Source organism: Platalea leucorodia, assembly GCF_965183815.1.
Source record: "Platalea leucorodia genome assembly, chromosome: 6".
Lineage (NCBI taxonomy): Eukaryota > Metazoa > Chordata > Aves > Pelecaniformes > Threskiornithidae > Platalea > Platalea leucorodia.
The window spans coordinates 27,376,494-27,401,651 of NC_138828.1; the positions used below are offsets into that span (position 1 = coordinate 27,376,494).

At 45.2% G+C, this 25,158-nt stretch overlaps 1 protein-coding gene across 3 annotated transcripts; it reads right to left on the reverse strand.

Annotated features, from left to right (window-relative positions):
- Nucleotides 1–6,228: 6,228 nt before the first annotated feature.
- Nucleotides 6,229–23,391, reverse strand: FAM241A (family with sequence similarity 241 member A). 3 transcript variants are annotated; one of them, XM_082315737.1, is made up of 3 exons: nucleotides 23,243–23,391; nucleotides 9,963–10,106; nucleotides 6,229–6,478 (listed from the first exon to the last, which is right to left on the reverse strand). In XM_082315737.1, the coding sequence occupies exons 1-3, from the start codon at nucleotides 23,354–23,356 to the stop codon at nucleotides 6,437–6,439; spliced, it is 300 nt and encodes a 99-aa protein (XP_082171863.1). In that variant the 5' UTR covers nucleotides 23,357–23,391; the 3' UTR covers nucleotides 6,229–6,436. The 3 variants fall into 3 exon arrangements, with proteins under 3 accessions (XP_082171863.1, XP_082171861.1, XP_082171862.1); XM_082315735.1 differs by having other exon boundaries at nucleotides 6,229–10,106; XM_082315736.1 differs by lacking the exon at nucleotides 23,243–23,391 and adding an exon at nucleotides 13,502–14,056 and having other exon boundaries at nucleotides 6,229–10,106.
- Nucleotides 23,392–25,158: the final 1,767 nt, after the last annotated feature.

The window sequence follows — 25,158 nt, forward strand, 5'->3', positions numbered from 1 at the left end:
ATAGGATGAGAGGAAACGGCCTCAAGCTGCCCCAGGGGAAGTTTAGGTTGGATATTAGGAAAAACTTCTTCACTGAAAGGGTAGTCAGGCACTGGAAGAGGCTGCCCAGGGAAGTGGTTGAGTCTCCATCCCTGGAGGTGTTTAAAAGAAGGGTAGACGTGGTGCTTGAGGACATGGTTTAGTGGTGGACTTGGCAGTGCTAGGTTAATGGTTCGACTTGGTGATCTTAAGGGTCTTTTCCAACCTTAACGATTCTATGATTCTATATTTCAGCTATGATTCACGTGTATATTACTACTAGCAGAATATGAAAAGGAGACTCCTAAAAGCAACAAATCCAAGGTTTAATAAATTTTTTGCTCGTGACGCCTCACTGTCCAGATAGGAAGGTAACAGATATTACACATCTGTGAACTGCAATGCTAGAATGGTTTTGCAAATTTTTTCTCTTCATAAAATCATTGAAGCAGGAAGAGATGAACAAAGATAATCATCGCAATGTATGGCACTATCAACCGTTACATTTTTAAGTGGAGTGCTTCCGTGATTTTTACAGTAATAATGGCATGGACTCTTGTGCCTGTGTACATCTTTGCTACAGTAAGCTCCATTTCGCCTCCTCAAGATAAAATGCTTTCCAGAGTTCAGCAATGAATCGACGTTGATTCAGAAACACGCAGAAGACACCCACGTGCATTCAGCTGGCATCGCCTGCTAGCTGCTGAAACACAGCCGCCCCTAGGCAGCCGGCCGCAGCACAGCCCTTCAGGCAACCGTAAGACATATGGAAACCCCGGGACGTCCCGGGAGGTGGAATGAGAAGTGTTACTTACAGACTCGTCGTGTTTTCATTTTACAAAAGAATAGTTCAAATGCTGCTTCTTTATTTGAGAGAGAAACTATTCTATGTATTCATTATAAAAAGCCCGAAAGGAGAAAGGCAGAAGCCTACGCTTAGTTTTTAAGGTTCGGAGTCTGTTCTATTTTAGTCCATGCAACTACGTGCTTGGCAAAGGATTCCTCCCAAACCACCGGTCAGAAATCTAGGCAAAGGCTTTACAGTCCTGTACAGAGCCAGAATTATCCTTGCCCAGGCACCGGTGCAGAGACGGAGGAGAGGCAGCGTGCGACTCCCCTGTTTAAGGTCCCCGGAGATGCAGGTGACTTCTGTCACGAAACACATGAGCCTTCAAAACAGCGCGCTCATGAAACAGCCCCGACGGGCTTTTTCCTGGAGCGCAGAAAAGCCAGAACGCAGGTTTGCTTCAAACCCGCCACGGCGTAAGCCTCGCTGGAAACGCACCTTGGGTCCCAGGCTGACACGGAGGCCACACAAGGACATTTTTCGGGGCAGGACCAGAAAGAGCGTGACCGCTGCCCTCTATCCCCCGTCAACAGCAGCATCGAACGAGCTTTCGGCAGGACCGACAATGGGATTGCATAAAAACATACCGCAAAAATGTCACGATGGAGAATGTCATAGCTCAACACTACTCAGGAGATAAAAATGAACTCTAATGTTCATTGAATACAAACATGAAAAAAAACCACGAGGCATGTAGCAAATGAATAGTTAACAGTGCTGAAAGTGGAGGGAATGAAAGATTTCGCCACTTCAGTGTTTTACAGGAAACTCCAAAAAACCTTTGCTTCTTATCAGATCCCATGACAGTTAAACATCGTAATTCTGGCACACTTATTCAGGACGTTGTGCTACAGGGAAGGTTATCGCAGGCTGAAAACCCCCTTTGAGTCTTCACAGTGATTTTGCAGAGAGGGGGTTCTGGATGGATTCTTAAAGGAGAATAAGGGGACAAGACCAGCTAGAGCGGGACCAAGAGCTGTGCCGGGGGGTGGAATAGGCTCCTTCCATCACAATTTGAATTTGGCCCTGGGGACTGTGTCCGAAAGCAGTACAACTGGGCACGCAGGCCAAATTCTGTCTTTAGGGATTCCTACAGCGGGGGTTACTTAGGCCGTGGCAGCAGGCCCAAATAAGCTCAGTCAGAAACTGGCTTTTAAATGTTACTCATCAAAACAAGTAAGAAGAAACAACATATATAATGGTACAGAAGCAGAGCTGATTCTGAGTTCAGTGGTTTCCGAGTTTCCCCAGGAGATCGCCAAAGCACTTAGGAAGCAAAGAGCAGCCTGCACTACCACTGCACTGCAAGCGAGTGCCTTCTGTCTGGGAATAGCTACGCTTTTTTTCCTCCACTGTCTGTATTACACAGGGATTTGGAGGGGAAAAAAATAAAGGTGGCAATCAGGAAGCTGTCAGAAAAGATGGGAGAAGGGTAGCGTCAAAAAGGATCTCTGCTATCAGTCTCAAAATTTACGTGGAGGATTTAAAAATACACTGAATGTTTTGGGTTTTTTTTTTGGTTGTGTTTTGTTTTTTTTTTTTTTTTTTTTTGGTTGGTTTTTTTTTGTTTTTAGTAACAATGGAAGAAGAGAGCATTAACGGCAGAGCAGAATTACTCACGAAGACCTGAATTCTTTCTATGGTGTCTTTAGCCTATTTTCTAGAGTGCCTTGCAAAACACTATCATTACAACACATGGCTTAATCTGGGAAACTGCAGCGTAGCCACCACTGCACAAGTAAATTCTATTAATCTCAAGCCCTAACTATACTTTAAAACCTACCTGCTTCTGAGCACAGAAATCCCCCCAGCTGACAAGACAGGCAGGTCTCACCAATTACAAATCCCATGCCGAGTGCAAGGTCAAAACGCTAAATTGTCCAACACTCCCATCTCCACTGAGGTGGGAGTGTGGCAAGAAACAGACTCTCCCCAAAACATATCTTTAAAAAAAATAAAAGCTAGGCTAATGCATTAGAACAAGAAAAAATAGAGACTGTGAAGGAAAACTAAAAAAAGGGCTTGTTAACAGCAATTTGTATGTACCTGTTGAAGACGTTGGGATAAGAATTTGTTAACTAAGAGCCAAGTTAACTCCACTGCTGGCAGAGCTCAGACAAATACTTTCTTATCTCTCTTATCACAGATGGAATGAAGAAACTAGGAATCAAAATGAAAAAAATTTTTATTCAAATATTTGCATGCCTTTGGTTCTCTTATCTACCAAGTATCAAAAATGGGCAATAGACTCTTAAATCTTTTTTCCTCTCTGCAACAGGAAGATTCACAACAAGGCTTACTGAAGTAAGGTTAAAGGCATAGAAATGTTTGTTCTCTCATGAAAACTGCATCATTGCTGCTTTTCCTAATTTTGTGAGGAGGAGGAGATGAGCGCGGTATGCTGAAGTATATTTCCACTCTTGAACAAGAAGCGAAGGATGGTTATGTGGCGGTCAGCTGCGTGGAGCGGGGCAGAGCCTGTTCAGCAGCAGAGAAAGTCCCGAGCTCAAGGGACTGAAATGCCAAAGGAAATTAGGTACCTGGCTAATGCCAGCTCTCGCTAAGCACCGGACAAGATGCACGAATACAGAAAGTGACAGCAAAGGAACTGCTGGAGACCTGCTTTAAGGCTTTGTGACAGCGGGCCAGGTAGCGCTGAAGACGCACCAGTCTCTCCCCGTGACCTGCCATCCTGTATGCACCAGCTATCTTCACCCCCACCGGTAACAGCTACTGACAGAGGAGCGGCTTTCAAGAATTTGGGGCTGGTATTAACAGCTTTTAGAAAGAACATGAATGAAAGAATGATTTAAAAGGATAACCAGGTGAAATATTCAAAATAAGGAATTAACAAGCCAAAACACTTAAGAACTCAAATCTCATTCAAGTCGAGAAGAGACTTCTCAACGTCTGACACTTTACAGAACAGGATTTTGGTTGCCAAAGGATTTTTCCTTACCTAATAATTCATCTCCTTGCTACGGACTTCTTGTACCTGGGAAGTATGTTCCAGCTAGCTTGAGGAAGATCACTACATTAGAAAACAGAATTTATTTGTGAATTAGGACAGAAAAATGGTCACTTTCTGCCACCCATTCTGGACAGCATGCAAATCCATCTCTTGTACCTTCGTCACCCACACACTGGCTAGCAGCTTCTTCCTCCAATGAGGAAGCCCTCAACAGTTTGCCAATGGCTAATTTGGCTCCCTTCTCACATATATTAATTAAACCCTCAACCAAATGAAGACTGGAAGATGAGCCCTTTTCCTTTGTAATGCTTTAAAATGCAATTAACACTAAATGGTGCATCTGAAATATGCCTAGACAGAGATGGTGAGGTTCCAGAAGCAGAAACATTTGCTGCAAGCAAAGTTCATTCTGGACACAAGGTAATGTGCCAGGGCAAGCCAAGAAACAATTGGGCTTAATTAACTTACATTTAATGAACATAAAACCTAGACACCGTACTCCGTAACAGCTCTGTTTCAACCACTGCCCGATCAAATCCCTTGGACTGTGGTATAACAGTCCTTCCCCTTCCATGCCGCTTGGACTCCTGCTATTTCAGTGGTGCCTGGGGCCGGGCAAGATGCTTTCCCCGGCACTCGGGCAGCCTGCTGGGCCCTGGGAAGGAGCCGGTTCACCGAGGCTGCACCAAGAGCAGCTCCTGGCACCAGAAGGGCTTTATCCAGTCGTATCTCTCTTGCCACTTGGGGGTGGGGGGAAGCTGTTTTCATGAAATTCTTTGGGGAAAAGGATATATCACCTCAGCTGCTTCACTTCCATATTAATTGGAAAATATATATAAGCTGGGGCTGATACAAGGACTTCGGACCACTGCATACAAGACACAAGAACATTATCTTGATAGCACAAGACTACGATTTTAAAAGACTACAAGCTTGCACGCAAGTTAAGAACACTCTTGTAAGTCCAATTCCCCTTTCCCATTCTCATCCCCTTTTGGTTCCTCTGTGTAAAATAGAGCTGATGAACGCTCAGTTTCTTCAGAGTGAGTGCAGAAGGAATACTGATGACTTTATATGCATTTGGAGACATTCTCAGAAGAAACCGAGGGGCTGGCAGGAGTTAAGGGAAGTTAGCAGTCCACCTCTATAAGCTTGACACAACCCTAAGCCACGTGCTGCCTGACCCATCTAGTCTCAAAATCCTGGTGCCAATCTACCAACAGTTCTTTACCCTACACGTTTGCAACACTCTCTTGGACCTTTGGCGACTGCAAATCGCAGTTTGGTAACCACCATCTAAAACAACAGATAAAGCACTGTAAAAAAAGACATGACTACCCAACACATGCTTATTTTTAAAAACCCTCTCTCTAATTTCCTCCCCTCTGGTGTTAAGCAGGCACACAGTAAACCAAACAAAATATCCAACAGAAAATAGATTTTCTGTCTAGGTAGCTTTTAAGAAGACGGAATGACAAAAAGGCCTGAACCCTTGGCACAGAGACTGTTCTAGTGAACAGCCCTAGAGAAGGCAATGCTACAGAGTGAAAGGAGGAAGGTAAAAAGGGGATGAAGCTGTCAGTTCTGGCAGCAGGGAGAGGCTAAGAAAGAAATTTCCAAAACCTAGAGTAAAGCCCAGGATGGAAAGAATCCGAGTCAATGCCAGGTTGTTCTTGAATTCGCATGCACCCTGGGAAAGGCCTGACCAAGATACTTTATCAGAAATAAAACCTGAAGGCTTGTATTTGTTCAAGCAGTGAGCCTTAGTTATTTTGTGCACAACTACCGATATGAGTTTGAAGGACCAAAATTCAACTTTGATACTTTTCGGAAACCTATACTGCTTAACTCACCATGCATCCTGAGCAATGCAGATACAGTTAAGTGTCTGTTGGATCTGGCAGAATGAACGGCCATCTGACCTGCAGAAAAAAAAAAGAACGAACAATTTGAAGTGGATTTGTTTGGAAACATATGCTGTTCTATGCATATTTAAAAATACAACAAATTAAAACTCTCAGACCTTTCTGTGGCACAGCAATTGTCACTTTAAAGGATTTTTCACACCCCTGGCCACATCTGGTTCCTTCAGAGGCCGCTCTGGATGAAAAATAGATATGCTGTGAAATAAAAGCTACTTTACGCCCTAATGTGTATTTGTTAACATCTAGCTCTACTACTTTTTTTTTTTTCTTTAATTCAGCGTAACTTGCTGCACACTCAACCATAGAGACCCGATGCAGTTCATTCATCTCTTGTACTGCAGTTATTTGTCCACTAGCTGCAAGTTAACCGATTTCAGTGGATATCTGAACGCTACCCCATTTCATCCGGACCTACCATGAAATTTTGAAAGGAGTCAAGTAACCTTGAAAAAAAACACCACAAAGAATTCACAGTTCTCATTGATGACAATACTTTTTATTAGAAAGAATAACAAAGTGCTTTCCATAGGATTCATTTAATACAGAGTTTGTAAGAAATATGATTTCTCTTTTTTGTATGGACAGTTTCGATGTGATGATTTTTCAGTGCAAACAGGGTTCTCCAAGATCCTCCTACATGTAGGGTTTCTTCTCTGTACACAGTAGTTCAAACATTTATGCATTTGGTGGCTGTGAAACAGTACTGAAGAGTCCATCCTTTAAAAAAACAGAGGTTATGTAAAAAACTTTCAATATGTTACACTGACCAACAGGAATTACACCATTTGTTGTTTAACACAGATTTAAAGGACATAATTCCTTCATACCGTCCTACACACAGATGCATAAAGGTGCTTTCAGTTCTATCAAGAATAACAATCATATATACCAATATAAATAACATTATCAATTTTTACTATATAGACAAAAGTGAAATTGTCTTTATTTTTTTTTTAAATTAACCTTCTGCGTTTTAGCTAGGGACATCCTTTGAACGCTTGGTGCTTCCTCTGCCTCGGAACTACATTTGGATGGAAGGAAGAACACAGTGCAAGGACCGTTCACCCATCCCCCCCTCACTTTTGGCACACATTTACAATCAGGTTGCTTTTGACACATATATGCATCATTTTCATGCATTCCATTTTCCACATTTTATCATCATAGAATGCTTTGGGATGGAAGGGACCTGTAAAGGTAATGTTGGATTCTATCCCAGTCCTCTTTTTTCCTTAACTCCTCTTTCCTTTCCTGCAAATGACAGGGAGATAGTATAGCAATAGCACAGAATTAGGACAGATGATTCGGTGCAAATTCTTATATACAATGGAATGCATGAAACCAAACAGGTGAGGGGCATTTTCCATGCAATACATTATTTTTCTTTTTCAGTCAAGCTAACTCCATTAGGAGGGATATTTTTTCAGATTTTTAAAAATTAAAAACTTCTATGAAGGACACGACGTAGTAAGTTACCCTTAAGAGAATCCATATAAAACATTCACCGTACACAATCTTAGTCCAAAAGCTACCTTTCCCTAGAGTACACGTATACAAACATGAACATCAAAAGAACAACTGAAATGATTTCACGAGTGAAACGGTCACAGTTATGCACATAATAAAAGGTTACATGCATATAAATAATTTCCTTACTGCACTTCTCAGTCACACCCTTGGTTCACTGTTCCCCATTCCTTATGTACAGAGCAAAATCACCACTTCAGGGACTACTACATGCCACCTCACAGCACAGTGCCTTTACACAAGAGTACTACTGCAACAAGGATATCACAGAGACACTTCTTCCTATGGGACGAAAGGAATTGGATGAGATCCTCTGAAGAATAACTTGATTGTGGGAAGAAAAGATTTTTTTTAATGACAAGATGCTTTTGTAGTACAGCCCTTATACAGGAGAAGAATACACATAAACCCACCATTATATCTATACAAATATGCAAAGGTGTAAAAGATGTTCTGCTTTCTAAGGGACTTGAAACAAAACCAAAGTTTACCCCTAGGCACTTGTGAGTACAGAGCTCTTGCCTCTGAGTTCAGCCTGTACTTGCTGTTTGCTTTGGGACTTCCAGCTGTGACTAACACATCCCTGTATCCAGGATCCCCTTCTGTTGCCAAACATTTCCCTGCCATCAGCATAACTATTTAACTAGGTGCCAATGAACACCGGTTGCCATCTAAACACACACAGCTGGGCCTCAGTCCCACTCCCCTGCCATCCCGCTGGTTCAGCAGAGCCTCTTGGATCCACAGTCAAGGTCATCTGAAGATCTGGAGAGGAGACCTGGCTCCTCAGAAGGTAGCTACGCATTCATTAGAAAAAGCACAGAGACACGTCTACAGATGGCATTTAGGCACATAAAGACTTTCAAGGAGCTCGGCCTTCATGTTCACTGCCCGAAATAACAATTATTTCACTAACAGGAAAGTCTGTAAGGACTGGGGCCACGGGTCCTGGAAATAGAGCCCAGCAACCAACACGATCCATGTAGGCATAAAATCGGCCTTGAGAATCCAGTTGCAGGACTGGGACCATAGAGAAGCTCCCCTTAACTTCAAAAGTCTCTGGATAAGACAGCATTTTCAACTAATCTATTGTTGATCTCTGCTAGTATAAAAATGTTTAAGAAAAAAGTCACTGCAAAAGGTTAAGTAGTTTTCCGTAAATTTCACATCTTCTACTACATTTCTTTAAGTAAATGTATAATTTCACTCTACCATAGATGAAGTCAATTTTGCAATTAAGTTTCTTACTAAAAGTCCTGTACAGCAAATATTAAATTGGTAGCCTATTTAGTAAAGATTCTGTCTCAGTTTACTGTTTTTCTTTAGATGAGCACTTTCAACTTGGAAATATTCAACACACTCCTGGTGGGGCTCCTGGGGAGCCAGAGTGAATTTGGCACCTACTCTTGAATGTATAGATCCTGTTCCCCGATTTGTGTTGCCCATGACATGCACCTGTAGATAGGCATTTTTGTTGCCTAGCATGGAAATGAATCAGTTAAGACTACTAAATAAAATGACCACCTGATTTCAGCTACGTTCTTGCCTTGCGTGAGGAAACAGGTCTGATTTGCTTACGTACGCAAAGCTGCTAGCTTGCGTTGGGTCCACGCCGCAGCAAATTAGGGAAGCGTTAAGAGATCTGGTCTGATATCCACCTGGTTGTTCAGACACTTCACACACGACCCAGAGGACACAGACAGTATTCTAGCATCGCCATCTGGAATGGCAACGCTCCAACGCTGCAGCTGTAACTACCTACAAAGTCCATGAATTATCCAATTATTTATCTTCAGAAGGAGGGCTGGGGGAAAGAATAAGTATAAAAACAAAGAAAGAAAAATAGCAGCAGGAGCCGAGTACATTTCCAAAACCAAGGCAGAGCTACGTTAAGACCATTTGGCCAATACAGGACTGCAATTCCTCCTAAACAACAGCTGAAGCCTTGTGTGAAGTCACTAATATTAGTATAAAAGCATTTTGCTGGCATAGCTTGTTTCCTGGGGGAAAGCTTGCTATAAACTATACTAACCAAAGACACTTTTGTGTAGGGAAGTTGTATTCATCTTATGAATGTTTATCATTGTAGGTTTGTTAGCAAACCTCCCTTGTGCAGATCTAGCTTTTCAGCAAAAAACTAGCAAATCACGCAGATTCCGGGAACAAACAGCACATGAGCCCCCCCAGCAGTGGAACAGGACACTCACATCAAGCGTCCGCTTAAAACCAGACAGGAAATTTTCACTATACAAAGCAAGAACATTGGGTGGGAGGAGGGAACAAAAAGCCAATCCTTGGACTAAGGCCCCAAGAGTGCAGAAAAAAGTACATTAGATGCCATTATACAACAAACATCTGTTTTTTTTGCCCTTCAGAGTTGTAGTAGGGCACTGCTGACTTTGCTTAAAATGCATAATTTTAGCCCCCCTCACCCTAAACATTGGAAGTTCAGCAAAACGCAATTCGAAGCATTGCAGCTTTTGATATGCCACCCATTTACTTAAACAACACATAAATCCACTGACGTAGTGACAGTGTTGAAATACATAATCCAAACAGCATCTATAAAATTTTACTGTTGTACATAAATAATGACAAGGCACAGAACAGCAACCAGTCCGAGAGCTTGTAGGCCAAGAAACCAGAGCATAACCCAGAAGAATATAATTATTACAGGTTCTACTATCCGTTCTCCAAAGTACATCCTTGTGAAGCCTATTCTGATAAGGCTTTTGTTTAGTTCGCCGAAGAGAGTCCCCATCTTTTTATAGTCATCTATTACAGGCTCTGCAGTGTGGTTTCTTTGTTCTTGTTGGACCTGTGGACAGAAGACAAAATTAGGAAATATGTTGTACAATTGGTTCTTATTACTGTGATTCTGAACAAGGCTCAGCTGTTTCTATTTGAATGCGTCAAAATAAGATATACATGCAATAAAGCTACTCCTTAAATCGAGAAATTGAAAATATTAGGTAGCTTGTGACTTCGGTACAACACTAAGGATGACAATCACTTTTCCAAACTTGGGACATCCGAGTGATACTACAAACATATGACGGCCTGTCTCCCCTCCAGAGGCCACTCTAGAGGGGTACAGCTCTCCTGTAGGTCATGCATCTTACCTGTCTGTGCAACGTGGATGTCAGGGCAAGCAAAATGGAGTTAGATGCCTGTAATTTCAGGGAGGGGATTTGGCTGAAGTAGATTTGTTATAAAATATTTCAAGAATATCTTCAGAACCACAAGAACGATACAAAGCTATCAAGCACGAACTATAAAGTATTTCGCACCAAAGCACAGGGAACTGAAGGGCTGCTATCGCCACTGAAAGAGGGGCACTGGGTTCGACCAGGAAGAAGGCAAACATCCATCCCGATGTCGGCGTAGAAAGCCACGAAAGTCAGGCAAAGGGAGACAGACCCAAGGACCGCACAGACACAAAGTGGTGGTACAAAGAAGCAAAGGGGAGGGGAAACAAGTTCTGCACTTTTCCCAGAAAGAAAAAAGATGGGGCAAATGCATAGGAAGGCAGAAGCACCTCTTTAGATGCCATATTTAAGTATCACTGCAGAAAACGTGCGACTGTTTCAACATGCAAACTATAACTAGATTAGAGCTTGAAATCCCATCTCTCCTTCCCCAGAGTCCAGAGATCCTTTGCACAAAACCTTACTGCCTTGCGTTCGGGTATGACAGGGCGAACACACCTTCAAGATGGTAAACGTGAGTTTTCTAATCCTTCCATTAGGCAGCAATGAAAACACACGCAGCAGCTACTCATCAATATGTCAGTCAACAGATCAATAGTTCCAACAAACTGCCTGCAAACTCTACGTGCAATTAGTCTGCTCCTGGATGCAAAGTATCTTTAGTTCCATCTTCAAGGATGAAAGCTATTCTGCGCCCCCGGTTACACGGCATGGTCTCGGTGCAGAAACAGAAATTCCCCCCCACAGCAGTGCCAGGCTCTCCATTAGCTAGTGAGTCATAAAGTGAATTCCCATTCTCACAGAAAAACATCCAGCAAAGGCCAAAGGAAGCTAGTACTTTTTTTTTTTTTCTAGGCCAGCCTTTAGGCCATGATGCAGAACCTTCTGACTGAACGAAGGCTGGGTAAAGAACCACAGCTGCTACTGGAAAAACCCCAACAAAACCCCTGGAGTCCCTCAGCTCTGCGTGCTTGGGTATTTTTTTTATTTGCTTATTCATAAAGATTTTGGTTTAAGCTTCAGTACTGAATCCCAGAAAGGGAGGGGTGCAGGAAACCTAACTAGTAATGAATATTGTATCCAATTTTTCTGCGGTTCTGCAGAAGAGCCTGAACATGGAGAACTGCAGTATCGGTGGTTACGGACTGACAGCCACCGCCTTGCCTGTTTTCAGCCTGCTTCTCGGGCCCAGGCCGTTTTCTCCCCCTCACTCAATACGGAAACCCCAGTTTTCAGCATTTTGGCTTTAACTGTGCTTTCTTTAATTCCAATAAATCTTGACTTCTCTTTAATTCCAGTGTTTCAAGATCAGTCTCTTGAAGAAAGGCAGAGCCTCTTGTGAGCCCCCCCCCCGACTCGGCAGGGCAGGGTGCTTGCCGCCCGGGGAACACGGTGTTGTTGCAGGAACTCTCATCCCTCTATTCCCAAAGGGCACAGGGAGACAAACAAACTGTTAGCCTAAGCGGTATATTGATCACAACGATTAGGGAAAAGAGAAAGGATGCGCTGGGAAGGGAAAATACATTTATTTGCTTCCCGCATGCAGAGATCACAGGGAGCAGGCACCTACGGGACGATGGCAGAGAGGATCAGAGCGCAGCTCACAGCAAGCGGCGCAGCGACCGCTTCCGAGAGAAACGATGTACGCGTGCAGGAGAAGTCACTACATTTTCTAGCGAAGTAGCTTAGGCTTTGAGCCAGTGGCCAGCGCAACCAGGAGGGGGAAAACAAGCGAATCGCTCCTTTGCCTCGGGATTATTAGCGGTACTCGGACACGTGCTGGAAGCCTTCGCACAGAGCAAGCGGAGGGCAGCCCCTGCGGGGAGGCCACCCGCAGGCACGTTGCCACCAGCTCCGTCCCACCGGGCCAGCTAAGCGCATGCACCACACGCGTCCACACCGACGTCTCTCCTGGTACGAGGCAGCTGTAAAACACGGGATTTCCCTAGCAGCCCCATGCCGCTTGATAAGCTAACAGCAAGAAGTTGCACGCAGTCTCTTAAGCAGGGTACAGAGTAAATTCCACCTTGCTTAGGCTGTCCAGGTCTTTTTTATTTATGTTTGCTTGTTTTTTTGTTTGTTTGTTTTTTTTTAAAGCAAGACTATCTCACCCTCTCCTTCTCAAACAAGGGTAGATTCATGCATCCCTAAAGCGACTACGCAAAGCAAGCTTCTAGGCAGGGAGACTGACAAGCGTGTGTTTAATTACCAAAAAAAGTGTCAAGTTATTTTTCCAAATATTTTCGAGAGCTTACAAAACCTTTCAGAATCATCATGGAAATTCTCAGAATTTCAAAGTCTGCTTCAGTCAATTCAGGCTGAGTATGTCTTGCTTCAGGCAACTCAGCAAAAAAAAACAAGTGAAGCTGAAAACAGATGATCAGCCGTAACACACAGATAGCATATTTTTCTTTACTACTGCATAATATTTCACATGCTGGACAAATACGTTTCTTCAGAGGTATAGCTAAAATAGAACCATCAGGGCAAACACCAGTAATGTTACAATACTTCAAATTGCAATGCTAAAGCTTATTAAATATGTTTTAGCAGCTAGAAGTTCTCTCAGTAATTTTCAGGGCCATAGTAAAACAGCATACAGTCCCACATATGTGCCTGTAGCTCTCAAACCACAGCCTTAGAACCAAATACTTTTTTTTTTTTCCCCAAAAGGACTTTTCTAAACGTTTTTAGAAATCATCTATCTTTAGCAAGCACACGGTTCCCAGCTGAATCTTAATTTCCATAGGACTATTTTCATACTAAATGTTGCGGACTCAGCCTGAAGCTAGACAGACACTACCGTAACAGAAAAACGCTGAAAGAGCAATGTACCCATTCCCAGCAGCCCTCCCCAACAAAGCACAGCTTCCTCATTTAAAAGCAAAAGAAGTTTCTGTTTCAAAGTTGCTAGTGTTAAAAATCCACAACCCAGCCTTGGTTTCACAGTTTAAGAGGTTTTTTTTTTGTGTGTATCAAGAGGGAGCGGAGGGAATTTCTTTACCTGCGCTAGCCGCAGAGAAAGCGTGCTTTCCAGGCCTTTACAGCAGCTCTTCTCCTCATGGCTAACACATGCTACGCAGGGGGCACCCCCAGACTTCATCTGCCACAATGCAGGAGGGAACGTAAGAGTGGTCTACTTCATCTGCAGTAATTTGTTTGCCTTTCCTTGCTCTTTGAAAGACAGGAGCGATGAAGAAATTCAGAGGAGCCGGGGGAGCGTTTGTGTCCTAACCTCATGTTTCTTATCAAATTGCTATAATGAATTACTCCTTACTGCAATTTAAATTAATTTTAGATCTAAGTGATTTTATTTTAGACATACTGGGATCATCAATGTCCTTAAAGCAAATTGCACTAGCAGATTCCTTTATACAAACGTAAAACCACTGTGTAAGACTTCATTGCCTCAATTTCCTTTTCATTTTATATTCCTTAAATGCTTGCATATAGTGTAATAATTTTTTTTCCCATTTAAAAGTATTTCATAGAATCACAGAATGGTTTGGGTTGGAAGGGACCTTTAAAGGTCATCTAGTCCAACCCCCCTGCAATGAGCAGGGACATCTACAACTCTATCAGGTTGCTCAGAGCCCCATCCAGCCTGGCCCTGAATGTTTCCAGGGATGGGGCATCTACCACCTCTCTGGGCAACCCGTTCCGGTGTTTCAGCACCCTCATCATAAAAAAAAAAAAAATGTATTCCTTATATCTAGTGTGAATCTACCTTCTTTTAGTTTAAAACCATTACCCTTTGTCCTGTCGCAGCAGGCCTTGCTAAAAAGACTGCCCATCTTTCTTGTAGGCCCCCTTTAAATATTGAAAGGCTGCAATAAGGTCTCCCCGCAGCCTTCTCTTCTCCAGGCTGAGCAACCCCAGCCCTTTCAGCCTTTCCTCACAGCAGAGCTGCTCCATCCCTCTGATCGTTTTTGTGGCCTCCTCCGGACCCGCTCGAACAGGCCCATGTCTTTCCTGTGCTGAGGACCCCAGAGCTGGATACAGTACTCCATACTCTGTTTCATATTTGGTTTCCACTTTTGACTTTAAATGATTTAGGGTTAAAAATAGAGTTAACATATCAAACAGAAGGGGAAGTATCTGATCTGCCCCATTGCTCAGCACGTATGCACAATGTTCTTCACAAGCCCACTGCGGTACCTGAAGGTTCCCATCAAGCACACAGTTTTTTCTTGTCTTTTCAGATGTTTGGCATTATAAAATTTCCCTCCTTATTCAAAATGGGATGTTTTCATCAGCAAACCTGTTGTCTGCTGTCTGTTTACTGGCAGAAGGTCAGAACTTGAAGATCCAAACTCTGAAAAACTTTACTGCAGAAACTTTGCAACCAAATTTACCCAGCTGTTATCGCCCAACGGCTTGGGGGCTTGGATGCTTTGAGGAGAACCACGACATGCCCTCTCAGATGCAGGATGCCATAAAAGGTCCTTTCTTCAGAATGAAAGTCTCCTGGGGAGGTCGCAGATGAGATACTAAGCACAAGTTCTGTCCACTTCCAGCACAGCTGCTGCTCCTACATCCCTGAAGTGCTTCTGAAAAAAAATCTCCCATGTAATTGGATGTTTTCCTGGACTAGCTTTAAAACAACAGAGAAGGTAAAATCAACTCAGCCTACTGAACCCAACAAGCATCCGGCTGTGGCTTTACCGGTTATGTTTGTCATCAACATAAGACACAAAAATTATGTGTGTTCTGACCACTAACTACCCTGGCTTATGGCAAGCTTCCACCACTTTCCCTCAAACTCACTGCTGCCTAAATTCAGGAAAGCACATGCTAAGTCATGATGGGAGGCCACTCCACACCAGTGTGACAGTGGGAACCTTTTCATGCTTACCCCCTTCCCGTCAAGGGTGTTTTGATCATGCAGAGAAACACAAGACCCCATCAGAACATACCCCCCACCAGAGAAACCATCTTTGCAATGATTCACATGCTACTCGCTAGGAGAGAAGGGTAAAATTAGCACTGAACTTTTCACAGTCATTTAAGGCTGATCCCTGTCTGTACCTCCTAAGTATAACGTAGCCCTTTCACGGTCTTTTCCCCTCAAGGTGCTGGGAGCACACAGTTCCTGCCCCTGACCATTTACAGGTCACACCAAATAACTTTGCCAAGCCCTGGGAGGATGCAGAACACAAATGGACACAAAGGGGATACAAAGCCTACCCAACATGCTTGGGAAGCTATTTTCTTGTGGCTAATCAAAGAGAGCATGAAAGCACAGATTTAGCACTTCTTTTTTCTGCTATCAGCAACGCTAGCTCACTGAAGGATAGTATCAATGATGTCCTTACACAGCGTCGCCAACAAGCTCTGCCTGGAAGAAGAAAGCGATCTGAAAGGAGTGACCCAAGCTGCTCCAGCAGCTGCAGCCGGTGCCTCCTGCCAGCCTCCGGGGAGAAAGACAGCCCTGCTTCATCGCACCCGCCCCGGCGCAGGGCTAGCGCGATGGGTGAGGTGCTACGGGGCCAGCAGGACAGGCAGCAGTGGGCTGGATGCGTTGTCTGGGAGGACCACAAACTGAATGGCTCTAAAGCGACCGCAACACTTCTCAGTCCCGTAGCCTCACCACGGCACTAGCTGTGAGGAGAACAGGCGTAGTTATGGCCTTGCCTTCCAGGCGTTTCATCTGCTGAAGCAGCAGCTTGGTCCAGAGTTTTCCACACTTAGCCTAAGGGTCTTGAGATGGTTTGTTTTGGTTGGGATTTTTTTTGCGTACGTGGAAAAAAAATCCTAAGTAACTGACTTGAGTGAAATAACTGGATGAAGTTCAACAGCCTTCATTCTGTGGGAGGAGGGAGTGGATGCACATAAGGAATCTGCTGCACCTGAAGATTCAAGATTTAAACAACAACAACAAAAAAAATCCATTCAACTACTCTGAAGGTACAAGATTCTTCAAAACAAACCAAATAACTTCCCTCTTCCTGTTTTTCACGATTAATGAATTGAAGAAACCCCAACAGTTGTCTGCTGCTCAGACACCTTGAAAAATTCCCACCGCGGGCTCAACGACAGCACCGGGCTGAGTACAAGTCTCTCAGATTCTCTTTTCTTGCACCAACTGCCCAAAAGGGCATTACGCAAACGTGACCTCCAGCAACGGAGGAGAAAAGTCCAACCGATTGGTAAAATGACTGCTCTCCATGTAAAGGCTTGTGATTTTACGGTAAAAAAAAAAAAATGCTGCTGGGCAAAGTGAGAGGGGAGTAGGAAACAGGTATCCACAAGGTTCATCACAAACACAGAAAAGCAGCAGTGTCTCCAAATTGTTTGTGACATGCTTCAGATCACAGTCACATTTACAGTTATAAAAGAAAGAAAAAGAGATGGCATATTTAAGAGAATTATTTCCATGTTAGATAGAAAAGAAACCCCTTTTGAGTTTAGTAGCAAACACGTGTTTAATGACATCTAAATGATACGTGAAAAAAGTGTAATAAAGAAATGCAGGGACATCACACGTACCTACCCACCTGCACATTTTCCTTTTTTTCAAGTAAAAAGTTTCCTCTGCAGTATTTAACTGCTATCTATTTCACTCCAGTCATGGTTATTTTTACTCCAGGGAACAGGTGGTGTGTCTGATAGCTAAAGCCGATAGACACTTAAATGTCAAAAAAGCCACTGAGATGTGACTTTAGGAACATGCTTACTTACTGAAAAATACTCCTATATTTTTGGAAGGTGGAACGTTAACGTTCAGAAGAGAGAGCCTCACAAAGCCGTCTCTTTATTTAGAGGATGCAAACTAAAACTGAAAACACTTCAAGCTCAATCTTACAGAAAAATATGAGAAGAAAGCGAGCAGATGACAGAGACCAGGACGGAAGAAACCACAAGTTCCCTCCCCTCCAAAATAAGAGACCAGCTTCTGTTGGGTGCAGACAGGGACACGTACCAGCCAACACACAGCTGCAGATATTTGATAGTTAGGTAGCCAGCAATGTAAGTCCCGGAGGAATGAATTACCCAGTCTTGCTGGTACTCAGCCATGCGTATTGCCACGGACAGGCTTTGGAGATTTGCAGCGAATGGCAAGTTCCCAGGCCGTGGCCTCCTCTTTCTCCGAACCACAGCCTCGCCCCGTTGCAGGGCACGAGCACAAAACCCTGCGACGCACGAGTCGGCCGGGCGCGGGTTTTCTGCCTCCTACTCCTCCACATATGCAAACTAGACAGTTTAGTTACTAGTAACACCTGGCGTGTGACCAGGCTTTCACCCTGCGCTCTCATACTTGAAAAGATTTCTTATGTTTAATCAAGAGAAAGTGAAATTTGCCTAAGAAGGGCAAATAATTTTATTGGAAATGTTTCTGATTTTCTTCCTCTTCTGCTAGAGCAGGAAGAGAACGGTATCCCTTCGCATCCTTTGCTAGCAGGAAACTAACGAGTAGTATTTGACCTTGTAAATGTAAGCAGTAAAAAGATCTTGATACTCAGCCAACAGACTATTAAGACAACAAAATTAATTTAAAGTGTCTGGAGGAAAAAAAAAAAACAACACAGGTTCATTCCTCTAGGCTAATTTTAATCTGATATTTAAATGTGAAAAGGTTAATAGATTAGGAAATGAGAAAAAAAGCATACCTCACTTCCAGATGAAAAACAAGACAGAGAAAAACTAAGTTTAACTTGTTCCTCTTGGGGAAAAAAAGCAAATGCAATTAAACTAGAAAAATTCTTAATACCAAAAGTACTTTACAAGAGCTACCAATAAAAGTGACACACTTAGCGGGAGTTTAAATAAAAAACTGCAAAACAAAGATTGGGTTAATGTTCATTTCATAGCAAGAATCTAGACACCATTTATGAAATAGAAACAAGATGTTTCTATAGAAACAAGCAACAACATAAGAAAGGCAATTGCAGTGTATCCCCTTTAGTCAGCTTTTACGGCAACTCAAGTTTAGGATGAACAGTTCCTGGAACAAACTCTAAAATACCAGGAGCAGTTTTGTGTTAAGGAGATGAAAAGGCTTTTGCAGATACTGAACTTGAGCGTGTGCGGAGCAGAGAAGGCTTCAAGAACAACAGAGGCTTCCCTCGATAAACCGTGTTTGAGTCCCGTAATTTCAAGAGCAAGTCTCCCTACGAATATGGCACCAGATGAGAAGCTGTCAGAGAGAAGAACCCGGCACGGGAGGGATGGAGGGAGAGGATTTTGTTTATCAAGGTTCCCCCACTAAAACTGTTTAGCTTGACCCAGCAAAACGCTTGCAATCCACCGTACGTTCAGCGTGGTATCATCAATGCGCTGGCCTGCTGAAAAGCACCAGCTGTTAATTTTGCCATTTAAGGAGAAGAAATTTCCCTTCGCTTCTATCTCCAGAATATTTTTTTCTTTAAGAAAATGGGATCTTCACATTATTCAGGCAGAGCATGCTATCCTGTCTATTGTAGGTGCTACAGGTATGGCTGAAAGGGTTTTTTTGTTTTTTCTTCAAATGCTGTCAAGCCTCAGAAAACACACTAATGCTTTTTAGAAAGTTATTATCACATATTATTATGTAGCTATGAACCTCTGCAGCAGAGTTAAATCATTTGTAGAACCAGAACAAATTTGGGATTAAGCCCTTCCTGTCAGGTATTACTATTTTCGGTTCGGAAACAAATCCCAACTGCAAGCAGGAGAAACCTACAGTTTTCAGATTATCTCAGTGTGGAATAAATTAGAAATAGGTTTCTATCCTTAGGCACCGCAGTTTCCACACGTACAAGTTTACTTTAAAACATTCTTGGCCTCTGCTGACTTACGACTGAAATGGTACCGTTCCAGGCAACACGGCACACATCCATCCTACAGCCCCATGAACGACAACACATTTACATGAGGGATACCACAAGGCTGTTGATATTATCTTCTAGTTTTGCTTCTGCTCATTCTTTCCATGCTGGAGGAATACTAGTGACAGTGGAAACTTCAAAAAGTTTAGGACTTGAACTTAGCTAAGACACCCATACCTCTTCAACAAAATTCTCAATGGGAAACACCAAAAACCTTTCGTAATAGCTTCTCTAAAACTGAACCCATCTATCAGAAGAGAAAATACTCCACTGACAGAGATAAAACGCTGTTCAAAATAATGACAAAACATCCCAAAGGGTTACAAACTCAGGTTAATGAAGAGGTGATTGTCTAAGCTAATTTATCTACTTGCGTATACATGTACCATGTAAACTCCGCGTTCAGACACTTCCTAGGAGAAACGTTGATTTAGCTTAGCTGTCGGACAGCGCTTAGGATTCTATGTATCCTAAACCAGTGCGAGGTGGAGATCCTGGCTGCACTGAAGCAACTGGGAATTTTGCCGTTGCCTTCAACTTAGATTACAAGAGACTAAAACCCATTACAGCCCAGGCAGACAATCTTCAGTCCAGAAGACAGCCAGAGTGCCAGAGCTGTCAGGAACTCCGCCTGCTGTAGCACAGCTTGACTTCAAAGTCCTTACAGATGGACCGGGTGTTGAGTCTCCTGCTAACACCACCTCATGCCCTACTGTAATGCCAGGCTTTTGCCTCACCTTTTATTACTACGTACTCGCATGCGTTCCACCCTTCTATTCTTATTTCATGGTTTAATTTATAGGTGTTGATGAGATTTAGACTGTAGTAATATGACAAAGGCTAACCTATTTTAGAAAGTGGGTTAGGGAAGGAGATTTGATGTCCTTAACTCTAGTGATGTTGAAAATACAGGACAACTCGTGCATCGGACTAATAACTACCAACTGTTAGGAAAAAGTTGCGAATGCGCAGGGTGAAGCAGCAACCTACTCCGATGGCTTCAGGAGCAGCCCAATCTTTCGGTGCCTTCACATACCACTTGTGAACACCAGCAATGCAATACAGGGGAGGCGGAAGAAACTACCCAGGTCCTGCAGTGCTTCAAAGGCTAAAGTAAGGGTAATTATTCTCATCTTTGCATGCAAACCTACAAAGGATATTAAGCACATTATCATCCAGTTCAGCTTTTAAATCTAATCACTGAAGTAGGTAATTCTACAGTCTATTGCAATAATGAATTCCAAAGGCTATGTGTAACATTTAGTAACATATCCTTCTATTCTTTTTAAAATGTACCTGTCAGTAATTTCATTAAGCATGTCCTTGCTGACATAATAATAAGCTTCAATAGAGAATTAAAGCCAGAGGGTTTGGCATTAAATAAATAGATTTATTTCCTACAGAGTGCTCTCTTTTAAAAAAAAAATATTAAAGGGTGTATACATTATTATTTAGGTCCTGCTTGTCGGGAAGGTATTATTTTAGCATTATGCTACTAGGTATGATCTTACACAAACTGAGTTTATTTTGGAGGAAATGGGAAAAAACAAATCACACCCAGGTTACCAGCCCCAGATCCTCACCTAAAAAAAAGCTCTCACAAAAGGCCAAAGGATTTGCTCACACAGGCTTTACTTTACACCAGCTGAGAGAAGTTAAGAATTTACACCATCATCAAAGCAGATCTTGACCCGTTTCTTTTGCATCGCATGTAATGCTAAGGTAGCACATGTATTCAGAAGAGAACATGAAACAGGAACGCACAGGCTGAGGACCAGCAGTTACGTTAACAGTGCAAACACCCTCAGCAAACACAGCAACAACAGTCGGCCTCCACCAGGGACTCCAGGCAGGGACCCAGGCTGGAAACAGGATTCCTGCCCGCTGGAACGGCAGGGTTCAGCAAGAGCCCCTCCATGAGGGCAGAAAGGGCAGGGGGAACGGATTGAGAGAAAGCTGGACACATTCATGAAAGCAAAAAAGCGACAGCACGTGACTAGGCTTGATGACCCAGGAGCCCCTCCGAATCCGGCAGCACGTCTGTGCTTCTCCTGAACAAGAGAATCTGGGACTTTCTGTCAAAGTTTGCAGCAAGCATATGTACTGCTAAATCCTCACCTAGCTTCAGTCTTCCCTACACATAAAAATAAGAGACTCCTATTTATTTATCAAATTATGATTATTTTTACTGTTATTATATACAATATTCACATTCTATATGTATATTAAATAAAGGCAACTGATATTCCTTATTTCCAAATGGAATTTATTGGTTGTCCAGCTGCTGGCACCTCAGTATGCAGAAAAAATACTCCACACTATGACAACGAAACATTTCCAGTAAACAGGTAGGATTTTCTCTTTATTCCTCACGGCCTATTTAAAATTTCTGCCTTGCTACCCTAACGTTACGCCCCAACGTGTCAGAAAGGGCCGCGATCACTACCTGTGCCTGAGAAGAGTGGGAAGCGAGTTTCTCTGCCAAGTGTGCCTGTGGCCACCCAAGCGGTACCTTTACCAACTTCATTTCAAAATGCGTTTAGGCAGCATTGGAAAGCAGTTCTTCAGCCTGCACCATCCCCTGAAACCACACCAACACACTCGTCACCGAGGGAGAAGCAGCGGTAACCTGCAGGGACCTCCCTCCTTAGCAAAAGTTACAACCAGTTCGAGAGCAGTAACATCCGAGGTGACCTGATGTCACTTTTTCACCTCTCTTTTCAGGGAAGGAAGGCAGCAGGGAATATTTCTGACTCCCCTCCTGCAACAGCCTGCCGAAGGGCTCGCCGACGCGGAGAGGGGAACTGCTGCGCCTCTCAGAGCATCTGCCCTTACCCTACATTCAGGTACGGGCCCTGCCCTGCCCCATTTTTTTGAGAGAAAGGGACAAGGAAGATGCACTGACTTACGTAAATGGTCACCGAGTGACTTCTCAAGCACCAGCATCTCTCAGAAGTGGCCTGCTTCTAGCTGTAAGTCAGGCAAGCACTACCAGAGACTTTCAAATATTAAGCTATTCTGGCCGCGAAAGGGCTCTCTTACGACTGCGTGCAGTCACGACCATCTTATAAGAATTTTCAACAGAGATAATTAACAAATTAAACAAAACTGTCTGGAAATTACTCTGGGATGTACTCCAGCAGCTCGGTTTGCCCCTGTGCAATCATCAGTGCTGGTGCACGTCTCCCACTTAACCGCGCAAGGCGTTCGGACCGGACCATTAAGTATTGACTACGAAAAAGGTCGAGTGCGCTTTGCCTTTAGCTGAAGCACCCACGAGGGCGCAGTAAGATCGCCGCCCTTGGCTAAGCCCGGGGAACGCTGCCTGCAACACAAAGCGCGCCCGGAAAGCCTTTCCCGATTCACCACGGGGAACCTGCGCGGCTCCGGGCGCTTCCTACGCGAAAAGCCCACTCCCACCCACCATGCCTCAAAAATACATCCCCTGAGGAAAGCAGACACGTCAAAAAATGGGTCGGTTTTTTTTCTCCGATTAGAATACGTTCAATTTCATAAGTAATAAAGAGATGGAGAGCTTAAAGCGAACAAGCCAAGTCTTTAAAAGACAGACTGAGAGCTGAACGACTGGGGAACTCCGGGGCCGCTCGCCACCCCCGCCGTTTCCATCCCGATGTTCACCGCCCGGGTGCTGTGCGGGCACCACCCCGGCCCATCCGCTCCCAGCCTTTCCCACGCGGGAATAAGCGTCTCGGAGGGAAAAACGAGGGCCGGGGCGGGCACACGGGGGCGGGGGGGCAGCCCCAGGCAGCCCGGCTGGGTTGCGTAAGCCCCGCCGCCATGGAGCCTGAAGGCGCTGAGGGGCTTTCCCTCGCCCGACGGCGGGAGCAGCCCCGGGGGCTGCACCGCCCGCCCCGTCCCCGGGGCAGCCCCGCGGCGGCGTCCCGCCCGGCCAGGCCCCCTCACCCGCCGACACCCACCTGCTCCTCCGGTCGCCGCCGGTAGCGGGAGGCCGCCCGCGCTTCCCGCTCGCATTCCCTCAGCGGCGGCGGCGGCGGCGGCGGCGGCAGCAGCAGCTCGGCCGCCGACCCCATGGCTCCTCCGCTCCCCGCCGCGGCCGCCTGGCGGGGCGGGGCCGTCACGGGGCCCGGCGGGAGCGGCGGGAAGGCGGGGAGGGAGGAGGCGGCCCCTGGCAGCGGCGGTGGCGGGGGGGAGGGCGCCGGGGAAGGGAGGTGCCCGCTGCTGGGTCCCGCCTCGCGGCCAAGCCGCCGGAGAACCGCTTGCTGCTAATTAAAGCCACAACAAAACCCGAAACAAACAAAAAACCCCCCAGCAGCCCCGCTTCCCAAGCTTTTATTAAACCCAGGTGTTAATAAAGCGTTAACATTAGCACCGCTCCTTGTCGGCGTGGCTCTGGGGAGGAATGCCTGACTGGCAGCCTCTTGGCAGCATGCGATGCGGCATTTGCTGTTCTCCCCCAGAGACAGAGGGAACACCGGCCTGGCTCTTCTGAAGCTCTCTGAACCTGGTCCTCTTCCCTTTATAAACGAGCTAACGCACACGAGGAAGAAGCGTGCGCGAGAAATGCACCAGCCAACCCAGAGGACAGGACTTTGTGTCCAGCAAAGCTCTGGAGGGGTATGGAGGGCTGAAACGTTGAGGAGGACGTGGTGTGCCGGGCTCCCGCTCCCCGCGATGGAGCACCCCTGCAGCGAGAGGCCTCGCTCCCGCCAGCCCTGGGCGCCCTGTCGAGGCCGGCCGCCCCGCTGCGGCGCAGCAAGGAGCGGGCCGCAAAGCGCCGCTGGATGTCGGCGCCTGGCGTTCCCAAGCTGCGGCGGGACCGCGGGCGGCACCTGCGTGCATCTGGTCTCCTCATCCAGCAGCCACTTCGTACGTTAATTGTGGCAAGTCTGCGTCGGCGAGGCGTGGCTCGCTTTGGTTTCCGCAGGCACTTACAGGTGGTGTGACAGTAGGATTCTGTGGAAATCAGACATCCATATGAATTTTACATGGCTTTCTGGTGGTTGGGTGCGGGTCCCGCTGTTATTTGGAGGGAATTCTACCTGCTTTTTGCTTTTCCTGTCGTTATTGGTGAGCAAAGAGCAGCGGCGGCTGTAGCAAACTTAAAACCATCACAGAGAAACTCCCGGCGTATTGTGGGGTACTCGCACCTTCAGGCTACACGCAAGCGTTCTTTAAAAACACGGAACAATACAGCAGCCGTACCAATTGCCAGGCCCCTCGGTTTGGCCGCCGGGGCCGAGGGCCAGCGCGGGACGGCTGGGACGGGGCGCCCGTTGACGGGGCCGCTGCCGCGGCCCGCTCGGCTGCGGCTCCCCTTCCTGGCGGGGCGGCTGGCCCCGGCGGCTCCCCGCGGCGCGGGGCGGCCAAGAGCCGTTCGCCCTGATGACCTGACTAATTGCTTGCCCAGAGTTCTGGTCCGTGACCCGTTTGTTAGTAGCATTTCTCAGGAATGGGGACAGGCTTGGAGGAATATCGGGCTGTTGAAAGAGCGCCCATAAACCATGGCAGTCCTGCTGGCGTGGGGAAGTACTGGACGCCAGGAAAAATCCTATGGACTTCACCACCGAGGGCCGCGGGGATGTATTTCTGCGCACAATGTGACCGCTCAGCAGCAGCTCTGTAAAACGGCCCTGAGGCTCTCTGCTCCTCAGGGGATTTGTGAAGAAAAGAAGCGTCACACGTAGTACTGACATTCAGTAAACTCTCTCTGGAAAAAAGGTCTTAAATAAAGCATTGATTAGGTGTCCCTTTCAGTGAGCTTTTTAGTACACTTCAATCCATAAACCTTTGCTGGTTTGTGCATCACAAAAATGTGTATTAGATTTTTTTTTTTTTTTATAAAAAGTTGATGCTGAGGCTGTTCTTTACAGCA

Bases quoted from the DNA above. Each gene is read 5' to 3' on its own strand.
- FAM241A (XM_082315735.1), bottom strand. From the start codon at position 23,356: ATGGGGTCGGCGGCCGAGCTGCTGCTGCCGCCGCCGCCGCCGCCGCCG. The intron at 10,107-23,242 runs GTGGGTGTCGGC...TTCTGTCCACAG, and splicing joins GGCGGCGACCGGAGGAGCAG to GTCCAACAAGAACAAAGAAA.